Source organism: Gopherus evgoodei, chromosome 3 (assembly GCF_007399415.2).
Source record: "Gopherus evgoodei ecotype Sinaloan lineage chromosome 3, rGopEvg1_v1.p, whole genome shotgun sequence".
NCBI lineage: Eukaryota > Metazoa > Chordata > Testudines > Testudinidae > Gopherus > Gopherus evgoodei.
Genome location: NC_044324.1, coordinates 73,610,357 through 73,623,291, shown reverse-complemented (window position 1 = coordinate 73,623,291; position 12,935 = coordinate 73,610,357). Strand labels below are relative to the sequence as shown.

Below are 12,935 nucleotides of genomic sequence, written 5' to 3'. Positions count from 1 at the left end.
TACTCAATCTTTTTTTGCCTCGGTCTTCAGAGACAAGGTCAGCTCCCAGACTGCTGCACTGGGCAGTATAGTATCATAGAATATCAGGGTTGGAAGGGACCTCAGGAGGTCATCTAGTCCAATCCCCGGCTCAAAGCAGGACCAGTCCCCAACTAAATCATCCCAGCCAGGGAAACTGAGTGCCTGGACCCTCAGATTAAGAGCCCGATGCTCTACCGACTGAGTTATGTGGACGAGGTCAGCAGCCCTTAGTGGCAAGGGAACAGGTTAAGAACTATTTAGAAAAGCTGGACATGCACAGTTCCATGGTTCCAGATCTAATGCATCTGAGGGTGCTGAGGGAGTTGGCTGATGTGATTGCAGCGCCATTGGCCATTATCTTTGAAAATTTGTGGCAATTGGGGAAGTCCCGAATGATTGGAAAAAGGCAAATATAGTGCCCATATTTAAAAAAGGGAAGAAAGAGAACCTGGGGAACTACAGACTGGTCAGCCTCACTTCAGAACCCAACAAAATCATGGAGCAGGTCCTCAAGGAATCCATTTTGAAGCACTTGGAAGAGAGGAAGATGATCAGGAACAGTCAACATGGATTCACCAAGGACAAGTCATGCCTGATCAACCTGATTGCCTTCCATGATGAGATAACTGGCTCTGTGGATATGGGCAAAGCAGTAGATGTGATATATCTTGACTTTAGCAAAGCTTTTGATATGGTTTCCCACAGTATTCGTGCCAGCAAGTTAAAATAGTATAGATTGGATGAATGGACTAAAGGTGGATAGAAAGCTGGCTAGAATGTTGGGCTCAACGGGTAGTGATCAACGGCTCGATGTCTAGTTGTTAGCTGGTATCAAGCAGAGTGTCCTAGGGGTCAGTTCTGGAGCCGGTTTTGTTCGACATCTTTATTAATAATTTGGATGATGGGATTAATTGCACCCTCAGCAAGCTTGCAGATGACACTAAAATGGGGAGAGAGGTAGATATGCTGGAGGGTCGGGATAGGGTCCAGAGTGACCTAGACAAATGGAGGATTGGGCCAAAAGAAATCTGATGAGGTTCGACAAGGACAAGTGCAGAGTCCTGCACTTAGGAAGGAAGAATCCCATGCACCGCTACAGGCTGGGGACTGACTGGCTAAACAGCAAAGGACCTGCGGATTACAGTGGAAGAGAAGCTGGCTATGAGTCAGCAGTGTGTCCTGGTTGCTAAGAAGGCCAACGGCATATTGGGCTGTATTAATAGGAGCATTACCAGCAGATCAAGGGAAGTGATTATTCCCCTATCTTTGGCACTGGTGAGGCCACACTTGGAGTTTTGGTCCCTCCACTACAGAAGGGATGTGGACAAATTGGAGAGAGTCCAGCTGAGGGCAGCAAAAATGATTAGAGGACTGGGGCACATGACTTACGAGGAGCAGTTGAGGGAACTGGGGTTATTTAGTTTGCAGAAGAGAAGAGTGAGGGGGGATTTGATAGCAGCCGTCAGCTACTTGAAGAGGAGTTCCAAAGAGGATAGAGCTTGGCTGTTCTCAGTGGTGGCAGATGATGAACAAGAAGCAATGGTCTCAAGTTGCAGTGGGGGGAGGATATTAGGCTGGATATTAGGAAACACTGTTTCATTAGGAGGGTGATGAATGGAATGGGTTACCTAAGGAGTGGTGGAATCTCCATCCTTATTGTTTTTTAAGGCCTGTCTTGACAAAGCCCTGGCTGGAATGATTTAGTTGGTGTTGGTCCTGCTTTGAACAGGGAATTGGATTAGATGACCTTCTGAGGTCTCTTCCAACCCTAATATTCAATGATTATGTCGCTTGTATGTGCTTCAGTTAACTCCTGTATTTTTGCAAGCAGCAAACAAGAGTCATGAGAAGAAGTGACTTGAGGCTGACTGAACAGAATGTGTGAATAATAAAAAAAAACAACCAAAAACACTGTTTAGCAGTTGATTTGAAGTGCTTTACAAAGGAGGTTAGCATCATTACTAAATTTTACAAAAAATGTGAAAACTGAGAAACAGAAGTGAAGTGACTTGATCAAGGTCACCTAGTAGGTTATTAATAGAGCTTAGAACAAAATTAATGTCTCCGGAAAGTCTGGTGCACTATCCACTAGGCAACACTACTTCCTATTGCACAACACTATTTACATATTTTCCAGTAGAGTATATCAGTGGAGAAGAATAGTAGTGACATTTTATGATAAGTGTAAGAACTGAGAATTCAAGAATAGTTCAATAATATTACTAAGCATTTCTATGGCACCTTCTGTCAGAGGGTTTCAAACCACTTACAAACAGAAATGAGTTTAAATGCCACAACTTCGAGATAAATATGCACGTTCCCCATTTTCAGTATCTGGAAACTCAGTCACGATTAAGTGATTTGTGGAGCTGATTAAAAACTATCAAAAATTTTTGATGCATTTCTGTGGGAGAATTTGTCTTGGTCAGCTACAGTTCCTTGTATGCAAAGGAAGCTAGGAATAGAACAGTTCTTGGCTCTTAGTACTATTTTTTAATCACAAACCCATTTTTCCTCCTTTGTCTCTCCCGTCGTTATACTCTTTTCTGCATATGATCTTTGACCGAAGCGTGTGTATGGATAACATCACTTGCATATCTTCCTCCAGTCTTAGGGTACGTCTACACTACGGGATTATTCCAGTTTTATAAAACAGATTGTATAAAGTCAAGTGCACGTAGCCACACTAAGCACATTAATTCGGTGGTGTGTGTCCATGGTCCAAGGCTAGCGTCGATTTCCGGAGCGTTGCACTGTGGGTAGCTATTCCATAGCTATCCCATAGTTCCCGCAGTCTCCCCTGCCCCTCAGAATTCTGGGTTGAGAGCCCAGTGGCTGATGGGGCAAAAATCATTGTCGCAGGTGGTTCTGGGTAAATGTCGTCAGTCATTCCTTCCTCCGGGAAAGCAACGGCAGACAATCATTTCGCGCCCTTTTTCCCTGGATTGCCCTGGCAGATGCCATAGTACGGCAACCATGGAGCCCATTCAGCTTTTTTGTTTTTACAGTCACCGTATGTGTATTGGATGCCGTGGACAGAGGCGATACTCCAGCGCTACACAGCAGCATTCATTTGCTTTTGCATGATAGCAGAGATGGTTACCAGTCGTTCTGTACCGTCTGCTGCCAGTGTAATTTGGCAATGAGATGACGGTTATCTGTCCTTGTGTGCTGTCTGCTGCTATCATGGGTGCTCCTGGCTGAGATCTGCCGGGGGCGCAAAAGCAAAACTGGGAATGACTCCCCGAGTCAATCCCTCCTTTATGGTGTCTAAAAATAGAATCAGTCCTGCCTAGAATATGGGGCAAATGTACTAGAGAAGCAGTGTATCAGAGAGCACAGTTGCTCTGTGTCAGATCCCGCAGAAATGATGACCTACATGCCATTCCCGGGGGGTGCCCCTGCAACAACCCCACCCGTTGCTTTCCTTCTCCCTCAACCTTCCTGGGCTACCGTGGCAGTGTCCCCCCCCATTTGTGTCATGAAGTAATTAAGAATGCAGGAATAAGAAACACTGAGTTTTTAGTGACATAAAATGAGGGGGAGGCAGCCTCCCGGTGCTATGATAGTCCAGGCAGGACATTAAGCAGTGTGGGGGAGAGGAGCCCAGCATCCCACTGCTGTGATAGTCCAGGCAGTACAGAATCTTTTCTTTTCATATGAAAGGGAGGGAGCTGATTGAAGCTCAGCCCCCAGTTGCCATGATGAAGACGGTTACCAGCCGTTCTGTACCATCTACTGGGAATGACCGGGAGTCATTCCTAATTTTACCCAGGCGCCCCCGGCCGACCTCACCTGAGGCAAGCCAGGAGCACTCACGGGCTGATGGTGATGACGGATATCAGTCATATTGTACCGTCTGCCACCAGGGAGGGGAGAGGAGCAGATACTGCTCTTCACTGCTGCAGCATCACGTCTACCAGCAGCATTCAGTAGACATAGGGTGACACTGAAAGAAGTCAAGAAACGATTTCTTTCCCTTTTCTTTCACGGGGGCGGGGGGGGGTGTAAATTGACGATCTATTCCCTGAACCACGCCGGACAATGTGTTTGAACCTACAGGCATTGGGAGCTCAGCCAAGAATGCAAATACTTTTCGGAGACTGCTGGGGATTGTGGGATAGCTGGAGTCCTCAGTATCCCCTCCCTGCCTCCATGAGTGTCCATTTGAGTCTCTGGCTTTCCTTTATGCTTGTCACGCAGCACTGTGTAGCCTGTAGATTTTTTTTTCCAAACACTTTGGCATTTCGTCTTCTGTAATGGAGCTTTGATAGAACAGATTTGCCTCCCCATACAGCAATCAGATTCAGTATCTCCCGTACGGTCCATGCTGGAGCTCTTTTTGGATTTGGGACTGCATTGCCAGCCGTGCTGATCAGAGCAGCATGCTGGGCAAACAGGAAATGAAAATCAAAATTTCACGGGGCTTTTCCTGTTTTACCTGGTCACGGCATCCTAGCAGAGATTGCTGTCCAGAGTGATCACAGTGGTGCACTGTGGGATACCGCCCGGAGGCCAATACCGTTGATTTGCGGCCACACTAACCCTAATCCGATATGGTAATACCGATTTTAGCGCTACTCCTCTCGTCGGGGAGGAATACAGAAACCAATTTAAAGAGTCCTTTATATCGATATAAAGGGCCTTGTAGTGTGGACGGGTACAGCGTTAAATCGGTTTAACGCTGCTAAAATCGGTTTAAACGCGTAGTGTAGACCAGGCCTTAGATAACTTTTTCTAGATTTCCTCTTGCTGCTTGCAGTACTCCACAGAAGCACTGGTAATATTAGCATACACAATGGTATCAACTAATACTTTGAGGACTTGCATACAGTTATTCACAAAGTATCGGATGTTTGGAAGACTCACGGAATCCTGCAGTACTTCATAGGGTCCCATGAACCAAGCTGTAGGAAACAATTTTTATTTTATTTTTTTATTGGCTGCATTATGTATATATATAGTTTTAAAAAGCTGATCTAGAACCTGGGCAAACCTGTGTTCAAGTAATTTATTAAACACCCATTTGAATATTCTAAAGTTTTTCTCTTTGAAAATACTTATGGAAGAAGTAAGCATCACTTATGCAAATAATGCTGCAGCATACCACATTTAGCACATAAGAGGAACGTAACAAAACTTCCAAGTTTTGACGCATCAGAATTGGGTTATTGCTTTTAAGATTCATATTACGCAGTTAATCAGTAGTCGTGTTCCTGATTATCTTCCACTTAAGTCTTCAAAAATGGTTTAATTAAACCTTTATTCGTCCACCTAGTGGATGTTTCAGGAGAAATGAAGAAGACTAAAAATATGAATATATAAAGTTGACTTTAAAAATCTGTTTTACATGTCACTGTGTAGGAGCCTGGATAAAATAGGAAATATAGGAAAAAGAATGATTGGCTAAGATTAAAACTGTATAATGCAGTGTAACCACAAGGGTATATTACATTTGATAATTATTGCAATAGTGCAAAAAGTTTTGGCTCTTTTTGGGAGGCTTGACTTTTTGTCTTAAAGTCTCCCAAAGTACCTAAGCCTTATCAGGAGTCCAGTGTAACTGTTTTATTGTGTTCTTCACTTTATTTCATTCTTGGACCTTTACACATAACAATTATAATAATGTATTTTAAAAGGGCAAGAAGTTCTATGAAATAGGAATATTGAATCACTTATGGGTCATGTAACTCTCTTAAAGCTTTAATTTTTGGTACAGTAAATAAAAGGTGTTCGGATTTTTTTCCCCCCACTTTTTCCAGTTGTTTGACTAATGATAAGCATCCTGTCTACATGACTGTTCACAAGCTATGTTACCAGTGTAATAATGTTGTTATTTTGGAGTCCACGTTTGTACTGTAGAGCAACACCCTACTTAGCAGTCATACTACTGTTTAATGGAGTTAAGAGTGGTCTTATTAAGACACCAAAGGTTACCATCTGGTTCAGTGAACTCATTATTGTACCATTTCAGTAGATCGCACAGATCTTGTTCAATGCTACCCTGAATATCTGCGTAGGGTGCATATGCTTACTCAGTGTGGCTCTCTGTCTCTCACTAGTGATTGGGCCACAGAGAGGTTTGAATCTACTAATGGCTTTAAGCTCACAGACTTAGGTGTTTTAGCTTAGGCAATCAAGACACACAGTTTTAGATCTAGAAAGTTGAGCAGGGTAGATAAAAATCAGTGCTTGCTTAAAAAAAAAATTGAATTTTTTAAAATCAGATTTTAACTGTTTAAATTATGATGTTTCTTTTAAAAAAGAATCTGTTTTAAAATGAAATGTGAGTTAAATACAAAATGTTAAGTTCCAAATTTATTGTAATCTCTCAAAACATTTTACATAAAAAAATAAATATGCTAAACCAATGAGTTTCTGTCGAAAACTTTGAGTTTAAAGGCTGCTTTTCTGTATAAAGAGAGAATTGGGGAAAATGTCTAACTTGTGAGGTCAAGCTTTATAATTATGGTACAGTAGGGGTCAGCCTAAGTAACGTAGGAGACAGTCTCTTGGAAATGAGACATAGGGTTGGTCCACACTACGGGGAAAAATCGATCTTAGATATGCAACTTCAGCTACGTGAATAACGTAGCTGAAGTCGAAGTATCTGAGATCAAATTACCGTCCTCACAGCACGGGATCGATGTCCGCAGCTCCCCATGTCGACTCCAACTCCATTCGTGTTGATGGAGTTCCGGAAACGATATAAACGCGTTCGGGGATCGATATCACGTCTAGATGAGACGTGATATATCGATCCCCGAGCAATCGATTGCTACCAGCCGATACAGTGGGTAGTGAAGACATAGCCATAGATGAGTAGAAACCTACACTCCATTCTCTTAAATATATTTGAAATTTTCCCCAGGCTGACCTGAAATAATCAGTTTAACTAACTGACTACAGGTAATCTCTGTATAGTAGATTACTTAGTTGTAAATGTGAAACATGTTTTGATGAGAGAAGTTTATGTATCCAGAACATTTATGGTGGTTTTGTTTAATAAAAATAATTTGTTTGTTTAAATTCCAGTTTCCATTAGAATGCCGCTTGACACAAATCATGAGCAAAAACTTAATTATCTAGTAAATAAGCGACATCATTCACCATTTTCTAACCTACTAAAATGTACAGTTAATAAGAATCTGAAAATATTAAGCTATATAATTACTTAAATAAATGTATATAGTTACATTATACCATCTTACGTAGCAAAAGGATGTACCAAATCTAGTGTAAAGGCTTTATTTAGTTGTATATAAACATCTTTTAAAGGTGTTATCAATCAATGAGAAAGGACCTTTCTTTAGAAAATAACTGAAGAACAAATGGAAACATTGACTAATATCACTTATTTAAATTGAGGCTTTCTACTGATTGATTTATATTACTTCGATTTAAATCAGTCAACTATGGATCTGAGGTTCAATCTCCATTGCTGTGACCCACCCATGGGCATCTTTTTGACTGTAGTCAAGTGCCTTTTCTTACAATTATTCTTTCACCATCTCCATTTACTCACATCTTACATATAAGGAGTGCTAAATCCACATGCTAGTTCAAAAGTCCATATCTGGTTTAATGAATGTGTAAGTGTCAAGACTGTATGCGAAGAAATGCTAAATATTAATCTTGATACATTTACCTCACCAGTAGTTTATTTTGACTTGTCATGCTCATGCACAAACACTGGATGCACTATATATAATCATAACTGCAGCTAACAACCCAGTCTATAAATAAGCTTTCCTATTATCTGAGTGATTCAAAAATATTTACTTTGTTATTTCTTAAGACACCTCAAATATAAAAATGTTTTGCACAGGGAAGCTCTTCTCAAAAAGGCAAAAACAAGGGCTAAAAAGAAGCCACGAAGACGATCGGACAGCTCTGGAGGATATAATCTTTCAGATATTATTCAGAGTCCACCCTCTGCAGGTTAGTAGCAAATAAACTTTTCTTTCAGGCATCACAAAGTCTAGCATGAACTTTAATATGAAATACTGTACTTCTGCTATCTGTTCATCTTTAGAAGAATTTCTTACTTAACACACAACTTTTTTTGTAAGTATCCAGTATGGATTATAGTGTTTGTTTAATGAATTATAGAATTAAGTGATACTGTTTTTTCTTCTCTTTTTGAAGGGATCCTTAACTTTGGCCCCAAACTTAATTTTTAGGAAAACAAGCCTTTTATAAAACTAAGACGAAAGGACATTTTCCTATGTGTTCTCCCCCAGTAACTTAAATATTCCTCTGTAACATTAGCAGCCCAAACATTGAAACACTGCTTGAGACCCTGAAAGAAAATGACTGGAAACTGATTAGCCTGCTTTTCATTGTCAAGTTGGTGAGAAATAGAAAAAGTAAATACATTTATTCCTTTTTCAAGCAAATAGTTTGTGTGAATCAGATTAGAGAAAGGAAGAGATGGGGAAGCTATTTTATTCTGCACAGTGATGCTTGAAAGTTGATGGTTACCTGCAACTGTATAGGATTATATAATAAGCTACCCTTTTTAGTTCTATATTTATAGTTATTTATAGTTTTATAATTGTATAATGTTCAAAATATGATGCAGCCATCCAGCTCTGTATGTTTTCTTATATAACCATTGTATAACAATCCTGCTTTTCATGATATAGTTCTATGTTATATTCTTATCCAATACATTTTAGGTTTAATAAAATTGGATAAAGTTAACTCTGTGGAGTCACTTCCAGAATTGCTGACATCTGATTCCGAAGGTAGTTATGCAGGAGTGAGTAGTCCCAGAGACTTACAGTCCCCCGACTTCACAACAGGATTTCAAACAGATAAGACTGAGGTATTTTGGTTCCTAAAAATCTACTTTATTATTATCATCATAATTATCTTACCATTCTGTGTGTATTTTTTAAAAAAATGCTGTCAAAAACAAATAGCTAAGGGTTAATGTCTCTTTCACCTGGAAAGGAGTAACCTGAAACACCTGACCAGAGGACCAATCAGGAAACAAGACTTTTTCAAATCTGAGTGGAGGGAAGTTTGTGTGTGAGTCCTTTGTTCTGGTCTTGTGCCTGTCTCTCTCTCGGCTATGAGAGGATTTCTGTCTCTTGCTTTCTAATCTTCTGTTTCCAAGTTGTAAGTACAAATATAGTAAGGCAGTAAGGTTTATATTGTTTTCTTTTGTATTTACATGTGTGTAGTTGCTGGAGTGTTCTGAATTGTATTCTTTTTGAATAAGGCTGTTTATTCATATTTCTTTTAAGCAATTGACCCTGTATTTGTCACCTTAATACAGAGAGACCATTTTTATGTATTTTTCTTTCTTTTTACATAAAGCTTTCTTTTAAGACCTGTTGGAGTTTTTCTTTAGTGGGGAACTCCAGGGAATTGAGTCTGTGCTCACCAGGGAATTGGTGGGAGGAAGAAGTCAGGGGGAAATCTGTGTGTTAGATTTACTAGCCTGACTTTGCATTCCCTCTGGGTGAAGAGGGAAGTACTTCTGTTTCCAGGACTGGAAATAGGGAGGGAACACCTGGAGGTGGGAAGGGAAATGGTTTATTCCCCTTTGTTGTGAGACTCAAGGAATTTGGGTCTTGGGGTCCCCGGGGAAGGTTTTTGGGGGGACCAGAGTGCCCCAAAACACTCTAATTTTTTGGGTGGTGGCTGCTTTACCAGGTCCAAGCTGGTAACTAAGCTTGGAGGTTTTCATGCTAACCCCCATATTTTGGACGCTAAGGTCCAAATCTGAGAATAGGTTATGACAAAAGCAAACCTTGATTTTTTTGTCTTTTATAAAGACAATTTAGTCACATTCTCATCCTGAAATAGTTTTAAAGTGCTTGTTTGTTAAAATAAACAAAAATCCTCTGTGGTTTTAATAGATAGTGCTGATATTTTGTTTGTGTATAGTATCAGGAGTTTTTAAACACCATGTTTCATTATATCCTTTTTGTTTTTTGAAAATCTTAACTCTCTGATGTCTTAGTTTTATATTGTTTAAAATTCCTACCTCATTTTTATCTCAAAGTATAAAGGAACCGCTGACTTCGCAAAATAAAGCTAATTTTCTTAGCCTGATGTATTTGGTAAAAAGATTACAGGAGAGGGTAATTTTAAGAGGGTAATTAAAGAGAAATGAAGTTGACAAGAATTGAGACTAATGCAGTTCTGTGTGCATGTTAGTCTCAGGTATCAAAATTGTTATTTTAGACCTGTAACAAATCTCTAGGAGTAGTATTACACTACTTTAGTTTATCTGTAATGTATTTGAACATAATTCTGAGATCATGTTTTCTGATGGATGTTGTCAATTAAAAAAAATATAAATAATGCAGATTGAGCTGAGATTAATTAAAATGCATCTGCTGGTTCTGATATTTCCAGTAGATCCTCTTCATGTATACTTTAATATTTACAACTTATGTCACTTCTAACATCACCCTTTTCTAAATAGGGAAAAAAACCTGTTTCAGTAGGGTTCTTTTGTGTTTCAGATGAAAGACAAAATGTATGTTCAGAGTATAAAAGCCCTGCATTCTAATAAAGAGATGAAATTACGTGAGGGATCATCAGCACTGAAAAAGTCGGTTCCACAGTCCATTCCCAGTATTAAAAATAATTCTGCAAGCTCTCCAAGTTGGGTTGCTACCTCTTCCAGGTACAGTAAAATGTATTGTAAGTAATTAGCTGGCAAGTACTGTTCTTTCCATTTGGTAAAAGATAGTGAACATTAGTAGTTTAATATTCTTGCTTCTTTTCAAGGTGAAAAATTAACGGTGTTTAAATTGATCATATGATACCAGCAATACTTGACATGTTGGCTAAGGATGCTGGCTTTCCTTTTGCAAATTGATATGCTTGCTTTCTCTTGAAGAACCATTAGATACATCTTAAAAGGGACACTGTCTCGAAAGGTTTTTAAATTTTAAAGTAGCTCTTCCTGTTAATTAGATCCTTTACTCCTCCATCTTTCAATTAAAAAATAGTACTGCAGTATTGTACAGTAACAGTTCATTTTGCAGTAGTGTTACTGCAGCAATTAGGGTTGTCACTAGTGTATCCTTCTTTTGAGGGGGATGTTTGACAAACAGTCTTAACCTTATTGCATTTATAGGCAGTTTAAGGTCAAATTTGTTAGCTTCAGCCTCATACAGTAATCAAAATCGATTCCTAATGTAGTTCTTCTAGTATTTTATCTACAATGTCATCACTGTAGGTGTGTGTCCCCCCATGTGCATGAGCTTGGATTCTTTTGTTCAGCAGCATCTGTTGGGTCTCTGCCTATGCCCCCGTCCTCCCACTTCCAAGGAGGGCATAAGGGGAAAAGAAGCCCCAGACTCCACTTGTTTCCTTACCACTCATGGCAGTGAGATGGTGTGTGCTATCTGACTGCTTCCCTGTAGCTTTCTCAGAATGGGTTTAGTAGCTAGTTTCATTCACAAAGATGGGACTTTTTGTTTTGAAGTCTCACATTGGCACCGGTGTGGTGGTCTGTTGGCTTAAGTTAGGTCTCCAGGTTGTAAAATGTACCCTGCCTTTGAGGCAGCTATGCCTTTAAATGATGAACATACTAAATGCCTCTCTTGTCTAAGGGAAGGTCATAAATGTTCAATTTGTAGATATTTTTCTTGTGCAAAAAACCTGTGATGCCTGACTGAAATTATTTTTTATGGAGAACTCCATGAGGATGATTCTGACTGAAGTCCTGCCTTGAAAGCAGTCTGCTGCTGTTCTGAAGTCAATTTCAAATTAGTGCCCCAGCTACAAGGGATGCTACCTTAGGAGCTAAGGGTTCTTCTGGCACCAGGAGGTCTTGTGCTTCTGTGAAAGCTTATGCTCAAATAAATTTGTTAGTCTCTAAGGTGCCAGAAGTACTCCTGTTCTTTTTACGGATACAGACTAACACAGCTGCTACTCTGAAACCTGTAAGTATAGTGATGGATACAAGGAGCTCAATCTTAACAAAGATAAGGTTAAAGGATAACTTGATCAGTCTGTAAGTACATGGGGAAGAAATATTTTATGATGGGTTCTTCAGTTTAGCAGACAAAGGTGTAACAAGATCCAGTGGCTAGAAGATGAAGCTGGAAGACAAATTCAGACTGGAAATAAGACATATGTTTATCGGTGATGGTAATTAGCTATTTGAACCATTTACCAAGAGCTGCTGTGGACTCTCAGTCACTAGCAACTTCTTAATCAAGATTGAATGTTTTATCTAAAAGATAAAAGATTAGCCCAAATGGGAATTTAATTCAGGGAATGACTATGGCCTGTGTTATGCAGGGCAGACTAGAAGATGGTCACAGTGGTCCCTTCTGGTCTTAGAATCTGTGAATACATGCTATACATTAACTGTGCCCTTCATCAAAGGTATAGATTTTCCTAAGATTGAAGGTGACAGGAAAAAAATAAATACCTTGCAGGTACTTCAGAGCCTGCTAGTGAACACACATTCAGGCTTGAGTGTGTGTGTGCCTGGTGCATAACTACAGAGATGAGTCACTTTTTATGAAACTGATTAATGGTGACTAAGATGGTAGCATTTCTTTTAATTTCAGTGAAGAAGTGACACATCTGAATGAGGGGAAAGCCTGTCAGGGTCAGACGTAATTATATTCTTTTCCATATTTTGCAGACCTTTTTAAGGTCACTTAGAATCTAGATCACCCCTATGGCTAAGGTTGACCATGTCTCTTCTAAGACAATAATGTAATACTTCTAATATAAATAAGTTATACATATTAGTGTACGATTCAAAAGGAAATTGTTTATCTGTAATTGTGTTCAAATTCACTTGGTGGTTGATTCCCAGACTGTCTAATTTCCAAATTCCTGTGGCTTTCTGAAGAATTTGGCTGAGCATTACTGGTTTGCTTGACACTGCCCAAAACATAGTGCCCCATTTCAGTGGCTCTTACTAT

The 12,935-nt window shown here is 39.6% G+C and overlaps 1 protein-coding gene across 1 annotated transcript in view; it reads left to right on the top strand.

Annotated features, from left to right (window-relative positions):
• The window catches only part of IBTK (inhibitor of Bruton tyrosine kinase), a 92,099-nt gene that overhangs the window by 49,053 nt on the left and 30,111 nt on the right, over positions 1-12,935 (top strand). Inside the window, exons 21-23 of the mRNA XM_030555809.1 lie at positions 7,850-7,962; positions 8,703-8,851; positions 10,506-10,669. Of these exons, the coding sequence (XP_030411669.1) occupies positions 7,850-7,962; positions 8,703-8,851; positions 10,506-10,669 (426 nt within the window). The remainder of the gene's footprint in view (positions 1-7,849; positions 7,963-8,702; positions 8,852-10,505; positions 10,670-12,935) is intronic.